This window comes from Enhydra lutris, unplaced genomic scaffold (assembly GCF_002288905.1).
Source record: "Enhydra lutris kenyoni isolate GAN:26980312 unplaced genomic scaffold, ASM228890v2 scaffoldscaffold34, whole genome shotgun sequence".
NCBI lineage: Eukaryota > Metazoa > Chordata > Mammalia > Carnivora > Mustelidae > Enhydra > Enhydra lutris.
The window spans coordinates 8,985,260-9,012,475 of NW_019154118.1; the positions used below are offsets into that span (position 1 = coordinate 8,985,260).

The window sequence follows — 27,216 nt, forward strand, 5'->3', positions numbered from 1 at the left end:
CCCCCCGCGCCCCGTAGTCTCTCTGCGGGGCTAGCTTGGCTGTCTGTACGTGGCAACACAAGAGTAGAAGTGCCAGGCCTTCTTAAGACTCAAGGCTGGAAGAGCACAGTCTTACTTCTGCCTTCATTGGTCAAAGCCCATCCTAGGCTCAGCCCCCATTCAGCAGGGAGGGGACCACCGGAGGGTGTGAATGCTGAGGGCTGTCTTTGGAGACCCGCTGCCCAGTAGGTCATAGCCTCACTCTTGACTGCCCAATAGGTCATAGCTTCACTCTTGACTCTTTCCTTACTATTTAGTTCACCTTGTCCCCAAGGGAGTGCATTGCTTCATTACCAACTGGAGTTAATGCTCTGTATTCTCCAACTTAAAATCTTCCGAGGTTAACCTAGCAAATTGTTGTAAAAGGGAATACTAGCATAGAGCAAGAAAGAAAAACGTCCTTCAGATCACTCAACTGCGGCATCGTGAAATTGATTTTGCAATAAGAGGTTGCTCCCGGAGGTTAGCTGTTTCCATGAATTACAAATTGAGATGCTCCTTCTTTTTAGTTCTTGGGCTCAGATTGTCATTATCCGTGTGGCCAATTAGATGGCTGTGTAGAAGGCCCTGAAATAATGAATTTCCCGGGGTGCCTGGGTGGCTCAGTGGGTTAAAGCCTCTGCCTTCAGCTCAGGTCATGATTCCAATATCCTGGGCTCGAGCCCCACATTGGGCTCTCTGCTCAGCAGGGAGCCTGCTTCCCCCTCTCTCTCTATGCCTGCTGCTCTGCCTGCTTGTGATCTCTCTCTCCGTCAAATACATAAATAAAATCTTTAAAAAAAAAATGAATTTTCTTAAGCTCTCTCTTCTCTCTTCCTCCCATCCTCTGCAGTTCCTTTTGAAACAAATACAAAAGCAGGACCGGTCACAGCTTCGGGTCCCTTTCAGAATGATAAAAGAGATGGTTCAGAAGCTGGATCGTTGAGCTCCTTTCCAGTGAAGGAGCACCCCAGGGCAGTGGACTCAGCACCAGAGAAAAATGCTAGTGGAGCCGCCGTCCCGGACGCCCCCATCATTCTGAGCCCTCCGCAGACCTACACAGCTGATACGTACCACCTGGTCTGGAGGGCCGGGAAGGATGGCGGACTGCCCATCAATGCCTATTTTGTGAAGTATCGAAAGGTAATCTCTTCTCATTTGCCAGCTTTCTCTTCACATGCCTTAACGTTGTGTGTGGAACATGTGCTTATTATCTTTGACTTTTATGGAGCTGCAGGAAACAGAACAGGGGTGTTCTAGGACCGAGTCTGGGAGACCTGTCCCAGCGGTCATGCTGGATTTACCAGTCTAACAAAAGCAATAAGAATGAAGGATGCATAATTTCCCCCAAAATAGGAATTCTAAGAACCCAGTGACTTCTTGATGTTTTTTTATCAAGCATTTTAACCCCTTGGGTGCAAAGCTCTAGAAACCGCTCTTTAAAGATAGCAAAGAGATAGTAAAATACAGAGATATTTTCTGAGATAGTAAAATACAGTTTATTTAGCAAATAAAGCAGTTTCTTATTAGAAACCCTGAACAAAGTCCTCTGGCATAATTTCTGATGGTTATTTTTACTTCACATTATCCTTCTTCATTGTATTGGAATGTGATGTTGTTTGGTGATTTATGTGGGTGAACCTTGATCCTCTCAGTTGATTTTTCAGTGTTTATCCTTCCAGAGGCTTCTATTAAAGCAAAATGAGAAAATCTCCTCTATTTTTTTTTTTAAAAGATTTTATTTATTTATTTATTTGTCAGAGAGAGAGAGAGAGAGGGAGAACACAAGCAGGGGGAGCAGCAGGCAGAGGCAGAGAGAGAAGCAGGCTCCCTGCTGAGCAAGGAGCCCGATGCGGGACTCGATCCCAGGACCCTGGGATCATGACCTGAGCCGAAGGCAGCAGCTTAATCAACTGAGCCACCCAGGCGTCCCAAGAAAATCTCCTCTGTTTAATGAGACTAGTAAATGAACCAAAGATGCCCTCCTAGTTAAAATACTTTTATTTGTCCAAGCCATTTTGGTACCCATTTAATATCTGGAAAAATGAACATGGTGATATTTGAAAATTTATTCACTGTTTCTAACCTGAGAATTCCAGGTAAAGAAACTTTTATTGAGATTCTTGCCCATGCAAAAATTTCCCTCCAGTGTCATTTCCTGGTTCCATTAACTAAGACACAGCAGATTAGATCTTTTTAAAATTTATTTCCTCCAATACATGTGGAACGTGTCGAGATAGGAAAAATGCTGGACCTGGATAATGGATAATTGCAGAATTCATATGTGCATACATATTCTAATTTATTATATATTATCATTAATACAGATTATTATATACTTATTTTATGCTCCTGTTAGCGCAATAAGAAAGGATTATTGTTTTCTTCATGAGTAAAGGAAACAAATTCTGGGAGATCGGATAACTTGCTTGAGGCTATAAGTTAGTGGTAAGTAGCAGAATCAAGAGTCTTTTTATTCCTAAGAATTCCTAAGTTGTCGCTACGTGTCTCCTTCTATTTATTAGCATGAAGAAGTATTATGTCTCTTTTGCTTGCAAGGGGGATATTCCATACCAAAATCCATGTGAAACTGAAGATTTTCTCCAATTTGAATGGAAGGTTTTTCCTCCCCGAATCTCCTTCTTTTTAACGGCTTATTTTCTCTTGAGTAGCTAGATGATGGTGTTGGCCTGGTGGGAAGCTGGCACACGGTTCGAGTCCCAGGAAGTGAAAATGAGCTCCATCTAACAGAACTGGAGCCCTCTAGTCTCTATGAAGTTTTGATGGTCGCAAGAAGCGCAGCGGGTGAAGGCCAGCCCGCCATGCTCACCTTCCGCACGAGCAAAGGTGAGTATCACCTTCCTTAGGAGGAATGAGCTGGCCGGCCGGATGTCACTTTATTAGTTAAGTGTCCTTTTGGGTCATAGAGATTCTTTTTTTTTTTTTTTTTTTTTTTTAAGATTTATTTATTTATTTATTTGACAGAGAGAGAGAGAGAGAGAGAGATCACAAGTAGGCAGAAAGACAGGCAGACAATGAGGGGGAAGCAGGCTCCCTGCTGAGCAAGGAGCCCGATATGGGACTCGATCCCAGGACCCTGAGATCATGACCTGAGCCGAAGGCAGAGGCTTAACCCACTGAGCCACCCCGGCGCCCCGAGATTCTTATATATAAATTCCCTAAATAATTTGATGATCGTACCTTTTGGGGCCATGCATGTTGTATTATGCCGTCCCATCCAGTGTTCTACAAATATTTCTCAGGGTTTATGATAGGTAAGGCATTAGGGTAGGTGATGTAGGGAAAACAAAGATGCTCAAGACAAGATCCATCCTAACGGGGCTTCTCCTTTGCTAAGGAGGGTAAGACATAAATAAATAGCAACTACAGGGCAGGATTTCAGTTGTGCTAATGTTTACTGAATGCCTTCTGTGTGCCGGGCCATAAACAGAATCGACAAAACTCCTTGCCCTCATGGAGCTCGCTTTCTAGCTGGGAGAGACTTACACCTAAGTTTTAAGTACATTAGGAAGTGGTGAATGCCATAAGAGACGTAAGTTAGGGGATGGATATAGGAAGTGGGTGTGGTAGCAGTTGTCACAATTTAAGCGAGGTGGCCAGGGAAGTCCTCAGTGGGCAGTCAGCAGGGGAGCAGAAGGTCCAGGGTGCAGTGGGAAGGTCACATGGTTATCTGGGGAGAGAACATCCCAGCTGAGAGAGTAGCAAGTGCAGAGACCCCAGGGCGGGGTGCGCTTGAGGTACCCTAGAAACACTGAGGGGGCCCCTGTGACAGAGGCAAAATGAGGAGGCTCTAGGGGAGAAAGCTCAGAGAGATGACAGAGGGGCCAAGCCACATGGTGCTTTGTCGCCCCTGCAAGGACATTGACTTTGACTCTGAGTGAGCTAGAAGCACTGGAAGGTTTGAGCTGAGTTGTGACACTGTCTGCTATATGTTTCAACAGGGGACTCTGGCTGTAGGGTAAGGATAGACTGGAGGAGGGCACAGGTGTCAGCAAAGAGGCCAAAATATGACAAGTAAAGGACTTAGAAGATGCTGGAGGAGTGCAAAGAAAGGATGTTCTTTCTGTGGGTTAGCTTGTTGAGGGTAAGCTTGATTGACAAGACACCGTTATGGCTCGGTCATCAATGGACAAAAAGACCAGTGAGTGGAGTGGGGAACGGGGCGGAAGAATATTTTCGTCTGAAGTAGAAAATAAAAAGGAGGTATGATCGAGAAGAAATTTATTTATTGGCTCTTGGAAAAGACCCTTTCATACTAATGACCGAGTCTAGCTAGAAAAAGAATGAGTATTTCTTACTTGAATTCTATTTTGAGTTAATTTTCATAATCAGCCCACAGTTGTTTATAGAATCTGACCTATTATAAATACTGAATAATAAGCAGATATTTCGGTTTTATAATAATCACCCATTTTCACTTTTTGCCTCTTGGAATTTTCAAACTCAACATAATAATTTTCCCATAAAGAGACAGAAGCTCTTTAAGCATGAATTTTATGCTTTGGAATTAAGAAATAGGTAGAAGAAAAACGCATGAATAGTTTGAAAGCCTTTACTCTACTTATTTGGCTTTTTTCACTTTGTGGTGTTTATTCTGTGTATAAATGAAAATCTGCCCGATGAAGAAAGACAGCTTTTAGTTTTCCCTTACAAAGGCTATTAGAAAAAGACAACATAATTTTCAAGTTCGATTCCTCAGATTAGCTAAGTATTTACAATGTAGGTCTGAAATTTAGACCCTGTAATAGAGAAGCTCTAATATCTGTATACCAGTTGAGTTTTTTATAATATCTTTTCTTACTTTACATATACACAGAAGTTTATGTTGCAGTAGATGAGTATATGTCTTCTAACTTTTCTAGAGAAAACAACCTCATCGAAAAACACGCAGGCGTCCTTACCCCCCATGGGCGTCCCTCGGCGCCCCGTTGTTTCAGAGGCTGCGGACAACTTCGGAGTGGTCCTTACAGATTCCTCTAGGCATAGTGGAGGTAAAGTGGAGAATCTTCATTTTATTGATTTTGTTTGTTTACCAGTGGACCTGACATGTTTCAAATTATTTGGGGGTTGGAGTGGGAGAGAGTGTTTGTTTGTCATTTGGATTTTAACCTCTTCCAGGTCCTACTTCATCCATTTTTTTTAATGCCCTATACTCAGATCTTGGTAACTCACTGTCATGATTGGTATTTAAGGTAATACACTCAGATTCAAAATGTTCTGGTACTAAGGTTATATAACTCATAAAAAGGATTTTTCTGCTTTCTCTTTGGCAAAGAAACCAAATTTATACTTTGAAAGTCTGATCTCTCTCTCTCTCTCTCTTTTTTTTTTTTTTTGGTGACTTATCAAAATGTATGGTGGTACCTATAGAAAGATTTAGGTTTTTTTTAAGCAAACAATTACATTCCATACTGTTTTATTGCTGTATTTTGTCAATGTCACACTCCGTTTTATTGCTCTATCTTGCCAATTGTATGGTTTTATTTTTAATTTTTTAAAGATTTATTTATTTATTGGGGGGAGGGGCAGGGCAGGAGAGAGAGGGACAAGCAGGCTCTCTGCTGAGCGCAGAGCCCAATGCAGGGCTTGCTTTCACGACCCTGAGATCATGACCTGAGTTGAAACCAAGACTTGGATGCTAGACCAATTGAGTCACCCAGGTGTGCCCCCCGCCCCCTCCAATGAGTGGTTCTTAGATGTCATAGTAATACAGTTTTCAAAAGACATCTTTTTAGTATTTAAATTTCACACTTATCAATTCACAATTACAACATAACGTATTTTCTGTGACTGTGTTAATAGGCGTTAGCAGGACATCTAGGAAGGGCTTCAAGTTCCGTTGCTGAGCTCTGAGAATGTTCAGGCTTCTCTTCCCTATTTTTATAGTCTGTCATGAATTGGTCTCAGACAAAAGCAAGTCATGACATTTGAACACTTTCTGGAGCCTCTCTGCTTCTTCAGTATCATGAGCCTCTCCTGCTTGAGTCCTTTCACCTCTGAGGAGCTATTCAGCGACCTGAAGCAGATTGCTGACTCAGCCGTCAGCTTTATCTGAGTAAAGCTGCCCTCTGAGAAACAAAGACCGTATGATTTGTGTAACACGCTCAGGTAGATACGGACCAAATGCTGTTGCAGTGAAAGTAAAGTCAGTCTTGCCTTCAGGGGGTTTACAGCATAGAGGGTGACATCGACAAGAAGTCATTAACCATATAGGGGGTAATATAGACAAGTGAACCCATAATAATGACTTTGATTCATTATGCCTGAGAGTCTACGCTCAGTGTTGATGCGATCACAAGAGTATGTGAAGGAGGCAGGTGGTGGTAAGAGAGGCTCCCTCCGCTAAGCCTCGAAGACAAGACCATTATGAAGACAAGGATGGATGAAGGAACAGGAAAAGAAGTTCTAGGGAAAGAGATGAACGATGGACATGTTGTATTCCATTTAGAGATGTGGAGGTTAGAGAACTGATTTGGTTTGACTGGTTGCCATGGGGAGTGACGCCACCGTGGGGAAGGCAGGCGGGTCCCTTGTAGAACGTACTTAGAATGTCAGTCTTTCCCTGAAAGCTGTGAAGAACTCTAAAGGACTTTAAGAAGCAGGACAGGGGGAACAGCCAAAGATGAAGCTAGAGAAATAATGGGTGGAGTGACAGAGGGTCACTGTGTCCGGAAGGACACAGGTGACAGACAAAGGGAATTGAATCCATATTGAATGAAAGGGAGAAATGAGGTGACCCTGGGCTGGGGTGGCCAAGAACCATTTACCAAGGTGGGTAATCAAGATTTTTAGGTGCAGTTTATGGATTGAGTTCCGGAAGTCCGAGTTTGGAGTTATCCGGGCAGAGATAGCCGTAAGAAATGATTTCTTGAATCTTCCGAACAACCCTATGAGGAAGATAGCCAGTCGGTTTTACAATTGAGGAAACTGGGGCTCTTGGAGGTCATGCCTTTTTTACTGTGGCTGCTCTTCACATTCCAATTTTTTTTTTTTTAAGATTTTATTTATTTATTTCACAGAGATCACAAGTAGGCAGAGAGGCAGGCAGAGAGAGAGGGGGAGCAGGCACCCTGCTGAGCAGAGAGCCCAATGTGGGGCTCGATCCCAGGACCCTGAGATCATGACCTGAGCTGAAGGCAGACGCTTTAACCTGCTGAGCCACCCAGGTGCCCCCAAACTCCCAACTTGTCTCTGTTTGTCACGCACTTTTTCTTTTAGATCTTGATGATTCTCCTATGTAGAGATTCTTTTCCCTAATAATCTTCTGTTCGATCTGTGCTGTTTGTTCTCGGATGAGTTTTAACCTTCTGGGAATCAGTTGACGGAAGTTGTTGGTTATCTAGGACCAAAAAAGAGATTCACTAACAGTTCTATTCATTCTGTTTCCATTGCTTTCTAACTTGAAAGGAATACAGTAAGTATCACTCAAAAGTTGCCTGCTTTGAATATTTTCCTCTTTTTATCCAGTATGCAGTTTGTTTTTTAAATGCTGCCATTTTCTCCATACAGGTACCGTGGGCAACGTCGTTGTGTTCTTTCTTATGTATTTGTGTTGGAGCTAGAGAGATGTTGAGACAGAGTGGTCTTGCTTAAGGAATGTGGCACAGGCTAGACAGCAGGGCACCCTTAGTGACTTATCTAATAATCTGTAGATCATCTGCTGAATGTGTTTATAGCTTGGGTGGATTAAGAAAAACATTTAAATAAAATCACAACTAATTTTAAACATTTACTGTAACTTATAAGCACAATCAGACATGAGGCACCGAGTAATAATAACTTATACACTGTTTAGCTCTGAATCCAAAGTAGCATGGTCACTATTCTCATTACCATTTACTTTCAGTTTTTTAGAGCTAATTCTCAAGTTTATATATCTTGCTTTTCCTTCCTTTTATTTCCTGTTTTTGGCCATTTCGTTGCCTGTTAGCTTTTAACAGGGGGCGGGAAGATAGTTATGATGATGTTACTAACTCTGCTAATAAGTTTGGTGATGAACCTTTAATAAAATGTTGCTTAGGAATTTATCCCTTTCAGTTTATTTGAGTTATTCTTGTCTCTGACACCGTGGGTTATTGGAATGGATGTTTCCGTGTTTAGTTCCAGAGGCACCTGACCGGCCTACCATCTCCACGGCATCGGAGACCTCTGTCTACGTCACTTGGATTCCTCGGGCCAACGGGGGTTCTCCAATCACTGCCTTCAAGGTCGAATACAAACGGATGAGGACCAGTGATTGGCTGGTGGCCGCTGAAGATATCCCTCCTTCCAAACTTTCTGTGGAAGTTCGTAGCTTAGAGCCAGGTACTAATACTCAAACATTTCCTTTTTTGTCATCTGTGTTGACTTCATTATTATTTTTTTTAACATTTTATTTATTTATTTGAGAAAGAGAGCACGAGAGCCAAAGAGTTTGAGAGAATGAGTGGGGGGAGGGGCTGAGGGAGAAGCAGACTCCCCGAGGAGCAGGGAGCCTGGCGTGGGACTCGATCCCGGGACTCCGGGATCCCCACCTGAGGTGAAGGCAGATGCTCAACTAACTGAGCCACCTACGCGCCCTGTGCTGACTTTAGATGCCTATTTGTAATGATTTTGTATTCCTCTAGTTGTTAAAGTAATGGGAACCTATTCTGTGAAAATTTGAAAGGAAAGAAACTAGAGAGAAGAGAAGAAGTCACCCGAAACCTGCTGATCCAGAGATAAGCAATGTTTACACTTTGGTATATGTTTTGTACCCTTTTTTGTTTTTTAATCATACCATAAATCATGCCAGGATCATGCCATAAATACTGTTTTGTGACCCCATTTTCCCTATATCACAGGCATTTTCCAGTATCATTAGAAATTCTTCAAAAACTCAGTTTTTTAATAATTACCTAATGTATAATTTACTTATAATTTTTTTCTGGGTTTTGGATATCTTTAACTGTCAGTAACTTAGAAAGAGCGTTGCGATGTCATCTTTGTGTATGTGTGTGTAGGTGTTTTGCTATGATTACATGTTTTAAGAGGAAAATTGCTTGTTATTTGACTAAAATTGTTTGCTCTAATGATGAACCTCAGCCTAGTTATACTTAGCGCTTAGGCTATGGAAATGAGAGAACACCTAAGTCTTCTTTGCTCTGTAAGTCTCATTTCAGCAGAAGGAGCCCCCCTCCCCCACCATCACCCCACTATCTTGAGGCTGCGTGCGGGTAGTTAAACCGCGTGAGAGAAAAGCCATCATCACAGATGCATTTGCATGGCTTGTATCTGTTAGGTTTCATGACTATTTTGTTTATGGACTTTTAGATGGACTTAGCAGCAAATGCCTGTGTTTGTCTGAACAGGTAACATGAGCCTAGGGGCCTGTAGGTATCGTTGGGAGAAGGTGACAAGTTTTAAATGAGGGTGAGACTCAATAGCACTTTTTAGGCGGAAAACACCGTCTTCGGAAGCCCAGTGGTTATGTCTGTGCTGTCAGGAAACACGCTGGAGGAGTCTCGTTTATTCTTTAGATGCAGAGCTTCAGAAGCTCACAGTCCTTAGAGTTTTTCTTTTTTTAAGTACTTAATATGTAATGCAAATTAATGCCTTCTGTTGTAGTTTAAATCTGCTCCTGATTCTTTTTTTTTTTTTTTTTAATCTGCTGCTTCTTATCCTATTCTTGTTGCAATCAGAGTGACATCTGCTGTCACCCACACAGTGCCCCTTCCGAAGCGTATTTGCCCTGTTAAACTTCGCTTCGGTGGTTTCTTTCAAAGGGAAAAGACCCTAGTTTTGAGCACAGATACTTCAACTAATACTGTATTTGATGGTTATGACTTTAGAACATGACGGTAAAGAGAGTAAACGTGCTCTTTCCCGTTCTCTGCACGCCCCTTCTGTGACAGACGTCATTCCTCTTCCGTGGCATTGTCTCCTGGTCACTCCTCCTAAGCTCTTGGAATCTGGCTCATCATAAACACACGCTACTGGCCGACAGAAGCTGGCAGGCGGGTTGGAATCAGTTTACCGTATAGGCTTCAGAGGACGTGTTTGTTAACACGGAGACTTGAGCGCAGTTGTCTTGTTCTGACCGTCATACCTTCAGCTGTCGTATGGCCATTTATTAAAAACTGGGTTTTGTTTTTTTTTTTCCCTCCCTCAAAAGGTTCAACATACAAGTTTAGGGTCATTGCCATCAACCATTATGGCGAGAGTTTCCGGAGTTCGGCGTCTCGTCCTTATCAGGTGGCTGGGTTCCCCAATCGTTTCTCTAACCGTCCGATCACGGGACCTCACATCGCATATACCGAAGCTGTCAGCGATACCCAGATCATGCTGAAGTGGACGGTGAGTGGGACATCTTCTCTATCGAGACACGTTCTTGTTTGGCCATGTTGACGATCGACTTAATGGTCTCATGACCTGGTATTGTGATTAGTAAAATGTTTTTAACTTTTAAGTATTTGGCCATGTTAACGATCGATTTACTTTTCTGGTGACACGATATTATGAATAGCAAATGTTTTTAACTTTTAAGTCGGGGAAAATTGAAGGGCACAGATACTTGTCTGAAAGCACATGTGGGTAAGTGGGGCAGGGCTAAAAATAAACTTGTCTCTTCAGCTCTCATCCAAGTGTTAACTTAATTATCCTTTCAGGATCTGTTTCTTTTGAACCAAATGTCCCTTTCTGCTTCTGAACCTTGTGAAGTATACTACTTTATTTTTGCTCAGCCCAACAGAGAAACTAAATGTGCTTAATACCTTTGACTGCCTTTGAATTAACTTCAAAATGGCCGCCAAGGATGTTTGCAAAATGAAGCTAGAAAAAGATCGCCACACAGATAAAGGAATCTTCATGGCTCTGAAGGTTACACTTATTTTTGTCCTTACAAGTTTTTGCTTCTCTTCTTTTAGTATATTCCATCAAGTAACAATAATACTCCCATTCAAGGATTTTATATCTACTACCGGCCGACGGATAGTGATAATGACAGTGATTACAAGAGGGATGTGGTAGAAGGTAAGTCCCTCGACAAGCTGGAGTCCCAGTAAGGAGCTTGGATGGAGGGGGTTTCTAAATATTACGAGAACCATCACCCCAGCTTAAGGTAGAGAAAGCATGAACTGTTATGTCCACTATTACTTTGACTTCTTCCCAAAGAAAGACCGTCTTTCCAATTTAATATATGCAGTAGCTTGCATTTTGGTCATAGAAACAATTACCGAAGTATGGGGGAGATACCATTTGTCAGCAGTTCATCTGAAAAAGAATTCTGTTTTCTGTTTTATTTAAGTGAATGGTAACCTGGGTATAAAAGTCACTTGCAACTGCTACTGTATTTTAAAAAATATGTCTCAGTCCCAGTTCCACTGAAGTCTGTACTAGAACAAGTGCATCTTGAGCATGTAATCCACTTTTAGAGATGCTGAGAAATTGGAATACACGTAGAGTAAAAACCAGCCGAGACAGTGAAGGGTGCCGAAACTGCCTTTCCCCTGCACCTAAAATCTGATCCAGAACTTTGCATGTGGTCTGAAGGCTGCAGATGGTCTGCTGGCCACTGTCTACACCGGCCGCCAGTCTCGTGCACCCTTTCCTCACCCTCCCGCCCCCCCACCGTGTTTCTTCTGTGACACACTGGCCTTCTGAGTTTCCTTGTGTGCACCAAGACCTGTCTTGCCTCCGGACAGTGACACGTGGCAATTCCTGCTACTTCCTGGACTCCTCTTCCAGTGTCTTATTTAGGTCACTGCACTTTTCTGTTTTGTGGTTCAATGTCATTTCCTCAGATAACACCCGCCTCTGTATGTGAGATACCTTGGGTGTTATTTCTAACTGTGGCCTTTATGGTTCTGTCGTAGATGTCATCATGGTTGCTGTGTAAGGAGCGGGTGTGTCTGTGTGTGTGTGTGGATATATGAAGTTATTTACTTAGTTTGTCTCCCTCACTAAATCTTAGCCTCTCTGTAGGCAAGGAGCCTTTGCTTCCCAGGTTATATTCCCAGCCCCTACAATGGTGCGGTGTTCGGGATTTATCGAATGAAGGAACAATTGGAGTCCAGAAAGAACAAGGGAATGTCTGGGGATGATGAGGCTGGAAATGGGGTGATAAACAAGTAACATGACAGCTGTCTTCACATCCTGACTGACTGTTAAGCGGAGGAGAAGCTCTGCCAGTTGGTGGAAGTGCAGCCAACAGGAAGTAGCATAAGGAAGACCCCTCTGTGCAGGATTTTTAACAAAATAAGAAACTCCCTAATGTTGGAGCTGTTCAGTAGAAGCTGGATGCTTATTTCTCAATGGTGTCTTGGGTTCTTGTTTTGAGAAGAAGTCTTCTTCAGAGGGTTTTTTTGCACTTCAAGATTCCGACTCTGAATTGCTAACATCCCAAATGGGTCATGTGAGAAAACAGCCCTAGGCCAAGGTTATTTCCATGTGACTTCTTGACATCGAATACTGCCTATCGTTTTTGGTAGCAGTAGCCTTATAATAAGTCAGTTTAAATATGCTCTATCAGGCTTCTTTAAATATTGTGGTATTCCTTTTAATGTTTATCCGGTGGAGTGTCTTTTGTAAAGTAGTAAAAGGTTATCATCTGAGTTTTAATACCTGGTACATAGTAGGTGCTCAGTAAATATTTTTTGAATCAAAGAGTGATTATTTCTCTTCATCTGGAAAAGTAGGAAGCAAATCAGTTTCTAAAATCTGGTTTAAACATGAAGAATTGAGGAAATGAGGGAAGAGACTTGTCAGTGGCCAAACTATTCTGTGAAGTTAGGATAGTTGCTGTCCTGAGGGAGAAGTGACCAGAAGAAGCATGTGGGGTAGGGTGCCAGTACCGTTTCCTTTCTTGACCTAGGTATTGGTAGCACGGGTACGTTCAGTTCATGAACTTCAACAAACTATTCAGTTAGGGGCACTTTTCCATACACTCTTCACTTTCTAGAAAGGCTACCCAAGAAGAAGAAATGGTTAAGAGTTGTTAGTCACTATTTGAGATTTGAGTCCTAGTGAGGTTTTCATTTTAGTTTAGCTGGGTTAGGAATGTAGGGCTGTCAGACTTTCATTTTTAAACTCTTTCGGCAGAGGTTAAACATTTGCTATAAAATAGTTCTAAACAAGGTAAATGTAAGTAAAGGGAAAACTCTCTCTGTCTCTCTCTCTCTCTTTCTCTTTCTCCATGTCTCTCTTTTCCCTACCTCTCCTGGTTCCACTCTCTAGAAATATCCACCAGTCACCAGTTTTTAAAGGATACTCTCTAGTTAAATCTTTGAACTTTTGCGAGCTTGTGGGGTGTGAACATAGTGTGTGGAACTGGGAAATTACTTTATGGGAGCTTCTATATCCACTAGTAGTGTCTGCAAATGTGAGTTTTGCCTTCTGGTTCACAGAAAACTTGTTTATAAACTTAGTAGACGAAACAGTTAGATGTTTAAGTGGGCTTCACTGTGCTGTGTAATTTGCTTATTCCCTATTTTCAAGTTTATGCATTTGAAATTCTTTTTGTGGTAGTTTTAAACTATTGGGCTGTTCTCCCAAACCAAGGAACAAAAGTATTTACCCCTTGCACGTAATGTTCTCTTTAAAGTAAAGTTTTAGATTACTTCTCTGTATTGACTCAGAATTGTTTAAGCTTTTGGGGAAAAAGTCTGAAATTCAATTACAGTGTTAAAGAATCCACTAAGAGCAATGATATTAAGTTATCCTATCTTCTGAATTAAGTTCCACATTGGGATAAACTGTAAATGTTTCTGGCAGACAGTGCCTTTGTGATGAATATTTGTGTCTTACAAAGTTGAGTTTCAAATAGATGAAAGCATCAGGCAGGCATCCTAATCTCTAAGCCTGTTGCTTTGGTTTCTCACCTTTTCTAAAACATCTTTTGAGAAAAAAATTACCCGTTTAAGCACACGTTATGCTGGTGGTTGACTTTCAACCTGATAATACACTTAGCTGTCTTATTCATCAATGATCAGTAAAGACTCTTTGTCTCTACTAGTGATTTCTGTCATTTAGCCATTCGAAGAATTACCCTAACAGTGGAATCCTAATCTAACAAAATTTGTGTTCTTTTAACAATTTTCTCTCATTTGTAACATATCAGAGGTGTAGTTTAATTCCGTTTTGCCTAGGGCTTTGAAGGGAAAACTTCAAATCTGGGGTGGAAATTATTCGGGAGAATGTTTATAGTTAGGTGAGGGTAGGGCTGGGCAAGAAAGGACCCAAGGACAGAGAAAAAAATAGAAGTCTTTGAAAAAGTTTGTGGAATTTCAGAGTAGGTCTATTCCAGTCTTTGAGTCAAGGTTTTGAGTCAAGTTTATTGTAGGATCCTCTTTACACTTACAAAGGGGGCATAGAATTCCTTACTTCTCAAGCCTTTCAGAGTCCCTTGGTCCCAGAGAACAAGCAGATTCTCTTCGTGTAAACTCTGGGTCTTTATGAAAGAGGGATTTTGTGATGGTGACCTGCAAAAGGGCTTGTGTTTCCGGTTTGGAGTATTTTTGTCTGTGTTGAATTAGAAAGGAACCTAGTGCTCTTGGTCCTATCAGCCAAGTAGATTTATACTTGGATGCTTGGTTTGGTTTTGTTTTTCCTCCCCCTTCAATTAAGTCTTGAATCAGTAGGTGGTATAGTTGAGTGTCTCAGGAACTGTGGAAACAGCTTGAAGAGGTATTTTCTAAGAGGGGTTAAAGGTGCCTGAAGAGTTCACTGAATCTGGCAGAAGTGTCCCTGTTTATTAATGTTCGTCACATGCCCATGGGAGTGAACATGGAGAGCGAGGCATTCAGGAGTACTCAGTTGAAGAGTGTTTCTAGATGAAACACTGGCCATGTGCTGTGGATAACAAAATCATTCTGTTGGTATTAAGTGGCTTCGTGACCCTGACGCAAAAGAAGAGAAATAGTGGGAACAGGAACCCATAGGTTCCCCTTGTAGATTTTGCTTTTTGATGATTCTCAACCATTTATTCAGGCACATGCTGAGCTGTCCGTTCGTGTCACGTTCAGTCCAGTGGGATGGAGAGTTTCTCTAAGACCTGTCTTGTAAATAAATGGTCACTTGTCCTGGATAAGGCACCATTTGTGGATCTCGTGTACAGTATTCTGTCTGGTGGACAGAGTAGATTGACTCGCTAGGCTAAAATGGGGCATCAGAGGACTTGAGTGTTTTTGTTTTTCCTTCACCTATGCATAAAGCCAACATGTATTTTATGAAAGACTCACCACTAACTATTTATAACAAAGCAGAGTATTAGTACCAACACACGGGTATGGCTTGAATTCAGTCTACCTCTTGTCCTTTGTTTCGTGGCCCATTAAAAAAAATGCTGTTTATCTGGGGAGTATTACTGAAATACATCTATTAAGATGGTTTTCATTGCACAGACTGACTCTATGGTGATACATGCTATTCCGGCCTTGTTTTGAGATCACCTTGCAGGTCGTACGATACGTAAAACTTCTTTTATATTTTTTCTTTCTAGGTTCAAAGCAGTGGCACATGATTGGCCATCTGCAACCAGAAACTTCCTACGATATTAAAATGCAGTGCTTCAACGAAGGGGGAGAAAGCGAGTTTAGTAACGTGATGATCTGCGAAACTAAAGGTAGGAAAGGAATGAGAGCTCGAGCTTTGTCCCCGAATGGTGCTGGAATTCCAAATTCTGCATTATTCCTTCTGACTCTTGATGTGTTTACCTAAGGAAGCGTCTGCTTTGGATCGTTCCCTAGGTGTAGGTATTAAGACCATCCCAACAGAAAATAGAATATATTGGCTAAAGCACTTCTCTCATTAGTTTACTTAAGCATCGATTGTATTCATGAATTTCAGTAAGTCACTTCCCTTCTTTTTTCTCTGCACAAAGAGAGTAGAAGCATTTGCTGGATAATTTCTGCAAATTGGAATTGCTGCGAGAATTAGAAAACTTCAAAACAAAAGTATAATTTTCAGGAAGAGCTCTTTGTATGCTTTAAGTGGCTTCTTCCATGATGGTTATGCATAACACTGTCTACTTCTTAAGCACGGTGGCTCAGTTCAGCGTCAGCAGTGTGCTAATGCTAAATTGAAATTCTTGACTCTGCCAATGCATGGATTGTGCAGTGTCTTCTGTTTTTAGGATGGCAGTGCTACACATGAATGATAGAAACAGCTACATGGCTATTTAAAAACTCATGTCCAGTCTCAGTTAATTGGACCAAAAAAGGGACTGTTTTAACTTGTGTCTGTTTTTAAGAACAAGAGGAAATTTCCCCAAATCCTCACCTATCCCCCACACCCTTCTAGTCTCGGTGGTCAGAACTCAGTCACACTGTGCTCCCCAGATCATTCCCTGGGAATGGAATGATTGACCAGGACCTACTCGAGTTGTGTGGGGTTTGAGTGGACAGCTGAATGGAAGTGGGCTCTGCTAGTGTGGGAGGAAAAGGCTGCTGAATGGCAACCTTTTGTGCCTGCGATAGGTGATTTTATGATGCTGATTTAAAAATGAAGAAAATGAGGCTTGGAAAAATGGAATTATAAAGACAAGACGTAGTTCCATCTTTTAATGCTAAGTCATGCGACTTTCTGCAGCAAAACCCACATATTAAATCTACCTTTAAGTCTATATATACACAGACCTCTAGATTTACTTTGGTTAGTATATATTTGAGGGGCTTTTTGTCCCAGTCACTGTGATATGTTAATGGACATTTCTTACTTGCCTGTAGAGTGTTGTAATACTTAGGGCAAAATTAAATAAAAATGAAATTTATCATCTCTGTCCACAAGACATTTAAGAATCTAGCCAGGCAAAACACAGACAACAGTGTAATAACTGTATTGTTTAAATAGTATTATGATATAGCTGTGTCTATAATTGTATGCCTCATTAAATGCTGGAGGAGGAGACTTTGCTGGAGAAGAAAAGGTTCTACCTACAGACTTTCAGGTCACTGACAAATGAAAACACCTCTTTAAAACATTAGCCGTTCATACTGAATAACTTTCTCAAATGTATGATACAATTCCTAGCCTGTTTAAAGAGAGAACGTAGGATACACAATCTCTGCTTTTAAAGAAATGAGTCAAGGTTCTTGTTGTGAACAATGATTGTCTTATCTTTAGTCATTCAGTAAAGTTTTCTAGGAATGACCGAGGTGTTGAGGCCAGCCGTTTCCCCCTGCCCTTAAAGATCATAGACTGTCATGATTTTTCTTTGGTTCTTTCATTTCTCATCTCACTTTTCTTGTTTCATGGTCTTAGCTTCTTCTTCCTCTTCTGCCTGCTGCTGCTCCCTCCTCCCTTCCCTCTCCTCCTCCCCTCCCCCATCCCCTCTGTCTCCTCCCCCTCTGGCTCCTCCTCCTCCCCCTCCCTTACCCTCTTCTCCCCTCCCTCTCCCCACCTGTTCCTCCTCCATCTCCTCCTCCTCTTCCTAGTGCTAACTTTGTCTTCTTATTGCTGTTGATGTGTCTCACTCACCATCCACCACAGAAATTTTTAACTTTAGCAGAGACTGGCAAAATCGTCAAGCTTGGTAGAATTATGAATAAATAAAGAGTAAATGAAGAGTGAATAAAGCCGATGGACTTCCCTCTGGGTAATTGTGATCTTTAATGTATGATCTGCAACGTCTATTTTGCCTCAGAAACCCGTTTGTTGGGACGCCTGGGTGGCTCAGTTGGTTAAGCAGCTGCCTTCGGCTCAGGTCATGATCCCAGCATCCTGGGATCGAGTCCCACATCGGGCTCCTTGTTCTGTGGGGAGCCTGCTTCTCCCTCTGCCTCTGCCTGCCACTCTGTCTGCCTGTGCTTGCTCTCTCTCTCTCTCTCTCTCTGACAAATAAATAAATAAAATCTTTAAAAAAAAAAAAAAAAGAAAGAAACCCGTTTGTTTTCTTTAGAATTGGCAGGGATCTTAGAATTGTCTAATCCAACATCCCACCTGAAGTAGGAATTTCCTTTAGAGTCTCTGCCAACTATTCATCCATTTCTCAGGGTTGGAGACCTCTGTCCTTTGGAAGGTGGCCTCTTCTTTATGGATTCCTAGTTCTGTTCTGCATAATGGTGCTAGAAAATTGAACCCCAACATAATGTCCATTGAAGTAGAATTTTTTTTTTTAAATATTTTTATTTATTTATTTTTAGAGGTCACAAGTAGAGGCAGATAGAGAGAGAGGAGGAAGCAGGCTCCCCGCTGAGCAGAGAGCCTGATGCGGTTCTCAATCCCAGGACCCTGAGACCATGACCTGAGTGGAAGGCAGAGGCTTTAACCCACTGAGCCACCCAGGCGCCCCTGAAGTAGAATTTTTTAAGGACCACTCTGCTCCACTGGGTCGTTAGGAGCCATAACAGGAAATATAATATCATAGCTAATAGTAACAAAGTGGATTGAACACTGCCGTGTGGCAGGCTCTGTTCTAAGTGCTTTACATGATTAACTCGTTTACTCTTTATTACAACCTTGCTGTAGAGATTTTATTTTTATCTCTAGTTCCCAGATGCAGAAACTGGTTCCTGGAGGTTAAGGTCATGCCGCTAGGGATAAGTGGTGGAACAGAATATGCCCCCGGGCCGTCTGGTTCCAGAGAGCAGGCGTCGGCCACTGTGCTTTGCTGCTTTCTATGGCATTTAAAGCATTAAGAACATATTATTGGAGGACAGAGAAAATGGGGTTTGAGTCCCACCTGTTATTAGCTTTTGTTGTCACTATTTTCCAGAATATCAACGAACTAAGATAAAGAACTGCATTTATGTGGACCCCAAAGGTCAATGGTTTTGGAATGCTTAATGTTAAGCGGGAGGTTTTTGGCATTGTATGTAATTGTTTGGTCCAAAGTCAGATCTTTCATCTCAGTCACATAAAAGAGGCATAAAATATGTAATCTTGAATCCTACTCAGCTCAAAGTGTGTCACATAGAGAGGAGTTTCGGTCCCATCCATAAGGTTGAGCAGGTAATCAGACAGCAGTTGGGTTACGCCGAGGGCATTTCTTTCTCTGACGTTATGATTTCTCTAGTATTTATGGACCGAGACTTAAGCACATCAGATTTTTCAGCTTTGGAGCCCTTGCTGGTGGTCAGATCATCCCAGTAACAAGTGTAAACAGACTGGCTGTGCATTCCTACCCAGACCTCCTTCAGAGAGTAAACCATTCCACAGAGTCTGTATTCACTCTGACATCATGTTTTCCTTTGTATGTCAACTAGTGAAACGCCTTCCTGGAGCTTCTGAGTATCCCGTCAAAGACTTGAGTACCCCTCCCAGTGCTTCAGGAAGTGGACGAAACGCCGGGCCTGCAAGCAGCCCCAGCAGAAGCAGCGACATGTTGTATCTGATTGTTGGCTGTGTGCTCGGTGTCATGGTCCTCATTCTCATGGTCTTCATTGCCATGTGCCTGTGGAAGAACCGCCAGCAAAACACCATACAGAGTGAGCCATTCATCACTCTTTCCTTGTCTTTTTCTAAAGACGGGTAGGAAAATATTGTCAGAATAAATATTGATCCCTAATACTGTCGTGGGTTCTTGTCACGGTATAAAGTGCGTCAGTTACTCTGCAGTCAGGCGAGGTGACTTTCAGACTGTTTGAGCTGTCAGCCGGAGCAAGTGGAGCATCACATAAAATTGCCCAGTAGAAATAAACAGCAAAGCCAAAACCGGGCAGGTCTCTCAGTAAATAGCCGACTGTGCTGGGAAACTCTGGCTTTGTCAGACCACCGAAGAGCTTGCGTTCTTGAAGCATGGGCTGTGGAATTGCTGCGGGAACACCTCCGTACTAGTGCAGGTCTTGGCAATAGGAGTAGGAAAGGCTGGAAATGAGGGAGAGGAATACTTTTCTAAGTTACTGTTACGGAATGACCTCGGTTAAGGTCCTGTTTCAGTCCCTGAGGTACCAGTACTGCTCCAGCCTGGCATCTCTTTCCCCCTACGTGTGTCTAGTAATGGGAGTGATGGTGCCATATGACAACAGATAACCTAGAACCCCTTTTCCCTCTTCTTTCCCTAGTTTCTCTCCTCCCCACCTTTCTTCTTTCTCCCAGCTCTGATAAGACAAGGGGCTCGAATCAGGCAGAGACTTTAGTCTTTGGTGGGAGGAGGTTTTTTGGTTTCCCCTTTGACTCCAGAATAAGAGAATCAAAGCTAATAGCTCAGGGGGAAAGAAAAAAAGGTGATTTGTTTCTATTGAACTGGTGCTTTCTAGGAGATAGACAGGGAGAGAGGTGGTGGTGGTGGTGGTGATAGGCTTAAAGGGTTGGAGAACATTTGATTGAGTCTTTTTCTAAATTGGTATCGTGTCATTGACTTTAATCCTGTGAGTGTGCACTCAGTCCTTAAAAGAGAAGTGCTGCTCTAGTTGTCTAAGCAAGCTTGATCTTGTTAAGGTCATTTTCCTTTGTGACTTGGTGATATGTTCAAAGATGGAAATTTATGGTAGTGATTTCCATTCAGTCATATTCAGAAGATACTCACTGATTGTCTTTGATGTGCCTGGCACTGTGTTAGACAATGGGGATACAGTGGTAAGAAACTAAACCTGGCCTCTGCCCTGACAGCTTATAGTTGTTGGGGTTTTTTTAAGGATTTTATTTATTTATTTAACAGAGAGAGAGAGAGAGAGAGAGAGATCACAAGTAGGCAGAGAGGCAGGCAGAGAGAGGAGGGAAGCAGCCTCCCTGCTGAGCAGAGAGCCCGATGCAGGGCTCGATCCCAGGACTGTGAGATCATGACCTGAGCTGAAGACAGAGGCTTAACCCACTGAGCCACCCAGGTACCCCTGTCAGCTTATAGTTTAGCAGAAAAGATAAGCAGGTATACCGACGATAACTCACCTGTGCAAGAAGTTGGGTAACAGGAGGAAGGACACCTCATCTAGTACTTGGCCTGCTCTAAGACCTTTGAAGAATTTATCAAAACTGCCAACAAGTCCTGTACAATTTAAGTGCTGTATTTTCTAAGGGCTGTTCCACTTTTTCTAAATACGTGTAGCAAGTGTGCCTCTGGAATTTGGAATTTTGAGGCAACTATTTAAGTGCTTTTCATAAAAGGAAATGGAATCATTAGCCTTTTGCCTTTAGTACCCCACCACTTCCACATGGGCTGTATGAACCAAGGAACCGATCATCAGTGGATGTATACACAGCTCCATCCTTCATTTAAAAGTGTTGCTTATTACAATTTAAAATATCCTACCTAACATTTGCCTTCTGTTGTTGTTTTATAATTTCCCTCGGCACTTTGAAGTGTGTAGGAGTTTAAACACTCTCTTTTAATGTTGCCGGTACTCAGATGGTTGCAACTTGCATGATTTATTAATTCTCTTGAGTAATTTCTCTCTGGTTAATTTCTCTTCCCACTAACAAGGCCTTAATTAACTCAGAGTTCCTAGCTGTCTCCACACAAGGAAAGAGCCATAACTTTCTTAAAGCCTATCTCATAATTAGACTTTAAGTGAACACATTCAGGGCATTTTATTTTAGTGTATTTATAGTTTCTTAGGGGTTTATTAATAAAACTGCCTAAGCAAGAAGATTGTCTTTTTCATTATCTTACCTTTCCCCGCCCCCCCCCGCCTTTTTGTTCTCTCTTAACAGAGTATGACCCTCCAGGATATCTCTACCAGGGGTCAGATATTAACGGGCAGATGGTGGAATATACTACTCTGCCTGGCACAAATCGGATAAATGGGAATGTTCATGGAAGCTTCATAAGCAATGGCGGTCTCAGCAATGGCTGCTCCCATCTTCACCATAAGATCCCCAATGGAGTCAGTGGAGTCATGAATGGGAGCTTAAACGGAGGGCTTTACTCGGGGCACACAAGCTCACTACCCAGGACACATGTGGATTTTGAACATCCTCGTCACCTAGTAAATGTAAGAGACCTAATTATAAATAAAGCCTCCCTATGCCCCATGGTGCCGGGGAGCAAGAACAGGGTCAGCCTACTTGGCTTTTGTCAACATAGAAACCTGGGTTTATTAGACTAAAAATAGTCTGTGTTACTGGCAGCGCCTTGATGGAGAGTAATCTCTGTAAGCGTTCTGTTGTCAGGTGATAGTTACATTCGTCATCATATATAAATCACTGGTTCATATTTTAAAATTATTTCACAGTGAAAGTGGAATCCCACTAATGAACTGGCTGGAAGTTATTCTTTTTCTTTTTCTTTTTTTTCCAAAGATTTTATTTATTTATTTGACAGACAGAGATCACAAGTAGGCAGAGAGGCAGGCAGAGAGAGAGGGGGAAGCAGACTCCCCACCGAGCAGAGAGCCTGATGTGGGGCTTGATCCCAGGACCCTGAGATCATGACCTGAGCCGAAGGCAGAGGCTTAACCCACTGAGCCATCCAGGCGCCCCTGAAAGTTATCCTTGAGAGTTTGAAATACCACTGGGTGTAGAGTGGACCCAGTACTTTAAATTTGCTTCATTTAGAGCAGAGTCTGAAAACTCATAGGCTTTAGAGGAGCCAGGTAGATCGTGAACTTGAGCAAAGCAGGTGGAGGTGGTCGCAGCCCGGAGAGCCCTAGCTACAGCTCATGCCAGTTATGGGCACACAGTACTGAGGGCCTGCGGTTACCGGGTTTTCTGATTTTTTTTTTCCAAAATATCTTGTAAATCTAGGCAAAATTGCCAGATTTTTTTACCTGTTGGCAACTACTTCCAATTTTTGGAAGCATTGCATAGGCCACGTGGAACCTATCTGCAGACCACCAGATTGTGGCTTCTGACCTATAGTTAGTTTCTTTTGTTTGTTGGGTCCCAAGTGCGGTAGGGTTGTTGCCTGTAAGATTTTTGCCTTTTATTTATTTATTTATATTTTTTGTTATTTTTTTAAAGATTTATTTATTTGAGAGAGAGAGAGAGAGAGAATGGAAGTGCAGGGGCAGAAGGAGAGGGAGTCTCAAACAGACTCTGCCCCAAGTGCAGAGCCTGATGCAGGGCTCAAGTTCACAACCCTGAGAGCATGACGTGGGCCGAAACCAAAAGTCGGGTGTTTCGCCGACTGCACCACCCAGGTGCCCCGGGATTTTTGGCTTTTATAATATTAGTATTCTTTAGCCACAAGGAGTGATAGACCTTGAAAAACGCTTTATTTCAGGGAGAATTCAGTGATACAGTTTAATTTTTGAAATGGGAATAGAATGACTAGCGTATTTTACATTTATGCTGGTTAAAGAGGTTCTCTGCATTAGGAAGTTTGATTTATTACACTGTTTGGCTGTGCATCCACGTTTTTCATTTTTCAATGAAATTGAAAATTTTTCAATCAAATGGGTGATACATTTGGTTGCACTCATTGTGTAATCAAGCACTCATTGAAGTTTTTGTCATTGTTCTGATTACAGACAAATTTGCCATAACCCACGAAGTGCTAAAATCTGAAAAAGTTCAGAGTTTTTTCATCCTCAACTTCAACAAAGATTTAGTAAAATATTGCATTTGGAGAGCAAAACTGTAATACATATTTGTATCTTAGAGCTGGGCATCTAATGGGTTTTGGGTGATCTATTTTTAGTGTATTGTAGAAAAATACCTAGTTTGCTTGAGTGCATCTCATTACCAAAAGAGAATAATGATTTTATTATTTTACGTGGAAAGACATGGCTTATATTCAGACTTCATAAACGTTTTGGTCACCATTCCTGGTCCAAACTACTAACAGTGTCCAAGAAACGAAAGGAGAGAACATTAAGGTTTGAATAGCACATGCTGTTTCCGTAAGAAGAAAAAAAATAAACCTGATGTTTGATTGAGGATTTGGACACGGCAGTTTGGGTTTTTTTGAACAATGAATTACTATTTAAATAATAGTTGCCCCTTCAGGTGTACAATTTTAGAGGCTCTCATCTGCGGTTTTTACTCATTAGTTTTCTTATCTTTTCTGGGTGGGAGGAAGTGGGGAAATTTTCAAAATACTGGTGATCATAAAAATCATCGAATTAACTTTGATGTGTTTGGTGATTCAAGTAACACATTACCCCGTAGGCTGACTTCATTTTGCGAAGCTTTGAAGCTTCTGCTCACAGATGGAACGTAACAGAAGCTATTCTTTCTCACAATGTTTTCTTAAAAATCCCTGTTGCTAGTTGGATCAAGAATGTTGAGGGTCGTTTTCAGTACTTTGGGTTTGCTTAGATTCTGGCTGTTGTTACGGGATGAATGGAAATGGAAAGTGTTCTGGGAAAAACAATTGCCTGAACTTTCCTTAACCTTGAAGAACTGCCCTGGGTTTGGGTGCACTGTGACAACCTCTCCCACCCTTATCAGACTCCGTTCTGCTGGTTTTCATCTGAAAGCAGAGTTTTTACTCTGACCGAAAGGCTGGTTCAATTCTGAACATCAGTTGTGGAGAACTCTTGACATTATATATGTCAAGCAAGCATTTTACAATGAGGTATGTGTTAATCCGGGCATTTTTCTTAATTGCCGGGCAGTTTCCGCCAAAAGCAACATCAAAATATTAATCCTCCCCTCCAAGTCATTGCTGGCTGAGAATCTACTCCATCTGGAAAAATATAACGTGTTCTAAAACTTAGTGGAGTCAAGTGAACAGACCTAATCGAAATAATTACAGGAAAATGAAGATGGGTTTATCTTGTGACATCATTCAAACAGATTTCCACCCTGTTTCTCTAACTGGCATCACATGAAATCGTTCCTTAACTGCTAGAAAAGTAAAAATGAACAGGAGGTTCTAAAGTACAGTGTATTTAGGACCCAGTAGATTTGAACCACTGAAGGGGAAGTGACTAAATTTCTCCATTTCTTTGGCTCCTTTCAGGACAAAAATACATGGAAAAAACATGGCCGTCAGCTTGTAAAGTGTAGTTTCAGTGTTGTATGGAACTTGCTTGTAACTATTGGTGAAGAATGATAAGCGTAACCTTGTTTGGGGTTTGGTTGAAATAGACCGTGTAGCTGTTTATCACTGGCCTGGCTTTTCCATTTGGGGCTGTTCAGTTTCAGGTCTGTGGTATCTTCACGATGTGTGTTTCTCTTTTTCCCTGTACTTCTGTCCCTGACCAGGGTGGTGGACTGTACACAGCAGTACCCCGGACCGACCCGCTGGAGTGTGTTAACTGTCGAAACTGTCGGAACAACAACAGGTACACGGCTCTGTGTTTGCATGGGTTGCTGGGAATATGGGGTAGGACTCTTGTTTTTGCCCCCTCCACCAAAGGAGGTTCTTGACAGTACCTAGGCTATAAATCTCAGAATTTGGAGACTTAAGTGGAGGGCTGTTACTAATTTTTTGGCCCTGCTTTGTAATCTTCACCTTTCTGAGCCTTGGGGTCTTGAGATAGATGGACAGTATTAAAGATACTGTTTCCTACTGAGATATTATTAAAAGTTTTGATGTTTGTGAAATCTTTAGAGTCATTTCTATATACAGACTTTGTCTTTTTTCACCTGTTCTTTTCCACTCTGTGTTATGAATGAGAGTGTGTTTGAATGTTAGGGGACAGATAAATGTATAAAGTAATGTGTTTTCATAAATTTTCTTACAGGATTATTCAGTACCTTTTTTTTTTTTAATTCTTAAAACCTTGCAATAATTAAGTAGCAAAATCTCACTTTTTTTTTTTTTGAAGCTTTCTTTTAATTTGGGGTATTTGAAAAAAATCATTAAGTGACATGTGCACTTATAATATTTCACACAAGATAGAAAAATGTAGAGTAACATGTCCATTTCAATTTTGACAATATCAAGGAAGCTTTCAGGCTGCCTCTATACATAATAACTCCAAAAGAGTGTCAGATTTTCCACTGTTTTAAAGTTGTGTCCTTCAGAAACCTTAGTCCTTTTTCTCCCATAACAATGGTATTGGGTGACATTGTCTCAGAAGTCCTCCCCAGCCCTAAAACTCTACAATTTAGCAATTGTGTTAGAGTTAGTACATTAAATATAAGTATGGACTGGAGTTTGGGTATTTCATTATTGAAATGGAATGGGACCTACGTTTTTTAAATCATTTACAAGGTTAAGAGCTGTGTCTGGAAATTACCAAAACCAGAACTTGGAAGTAGCTGGTCAACTACAGATTGACCAGTACATTTCTCAGCGTGTGTTTTGAGAGTCACATAGCAAAAGCAATAAAACTTCCTGGAGGTTTGTCCTTATCTTTTACTTAGCCCATCTTAGGGTGTCTGTGTTAGCAAGAGCTATCTGCCTATTTTGTGTACTGAGTTGTTTGTTACATTTTTAAAATTCTGTCTGACCCTAGCTAAATTTTAAGTTGTTTATAACATTGAAGCCATATTTTTGTCCTGAGCTGGCTGTAGGCTTTATCACAGTTTGTTAAGAACATACTAAAGATGTTTCATACACCTGGTAAGTAATCAAATAGACCTAATTGAGACAAATGGTATTGCCTAAAGACGTAATGTATTTTTCTATGTGATTCTTGTGGCCATCGGCAGATCTCAGTTCAACATTGGCATTAAAGCAATGTTACAGGAGAACCTCGGGCTTGAGAATAAGCAGACAGACATAGGATTTGCTGCTGCTTAAATCCGCAATCTTGGGAAAGTTACATAATCTCTCTGTGGCTATATCCTTATCTGAAAAATGGAAAATTGCCCTAGGAAATGTAAAATCACCCCAACATACTCTGATGATAGATTTTGGCAATTTGCTGCTAATCATGTCTTTATGATGAAGTTACCATCCTGGTACCAAAAAGACATCCCATTTCTTAAAAGAACTTTTATGAGCGGTTGTACCATCTTGCATTCATGGCCATTTGTATATTTGTGTGGGTGAATGTGTGTGTGAGTGAGTATATGTGTATAGTATTGGGGGCTTTTGTTATACGTTTTTTTTTTTTTTTTTTTCCCTTTAAGACAGTGAATGGGCAGTTACAGTTCTATTAATTTTTTAAGTTGATGACTTCTTGCATTTCATGTGTGGGGGTTTTACTCTTACCTAGGAACATAGGTGTGTTCTCTTTAGTCTGAGAAAATCAGCTTCTGTTTGTCCCTGGCTTAAATTTACTTCTTTCCTACTTGAGTGTCTGCCTATTTAGGGCAAGTCTTGGCTTGCCTGTGTTGCCTCCATGGTTAGCCAGATGTCTCCTCTGGCTCCCATGAGCCATTATGTGATTTTGATGCTTAGCAATCTGCCAGATAAATATCAGTAAATACCTACCTTCAGCTCTGGAAAATTGGAATCATTAAATTTGAAGCTTCTAACTCTTTTGACTTTGAAATCGAAAACAGCTATCT

General features: G+C 41.5%; 1 protein-coding gene across 1 annotated transcript in view; it reads left to right on the forward strand.

The window, feature by feature from the left end:
- LOC111153834 (cell adhesion associated, oncogene regulated) overlaps nt 1-27,216 on the forward strand; it is a 62,825-nt gene that overhangs the window by 21,128 nt on the left and 14,481 nt on the right. Inside the window, exons 8-17 of the mRNA XM_022513091.1 lie at nt 872-1,161; nt 2,691-2,865; nt 4,902-5,030; nt 8,140-8,343; nt 10,172-10,353; nt 10,923-11,028; nt 15,494-15,616; nt 19,197-19,418; nt 21,580-21,860; nt 25,018-25,097. Of these exons, the coding sequence (XP_022368799.1) occupies nt 872-1,161; nt 2,691-2,865; nt 4,902-5,030; nt 8,140-8,343; nt 10,172-10,353; nt 10,923-11,028; nt 15,494-15,616; nt 19,197-19,418; nt 21,580-21,860; nt 25,018-25,097 (1,792 nt within the window). The remainder of the gene's footprint in view (nt 1-871; nt 1,162-2,690; nt 2,866-4,901; nt 5,031-8,139; nt 8,344-10,171; nt 10,354-10,922; nt 11,029-15,493; nt 15,617-19,196; nt 19,419-21,579; nt 21,861-25,017; nt 25,098-27,216) is intronic.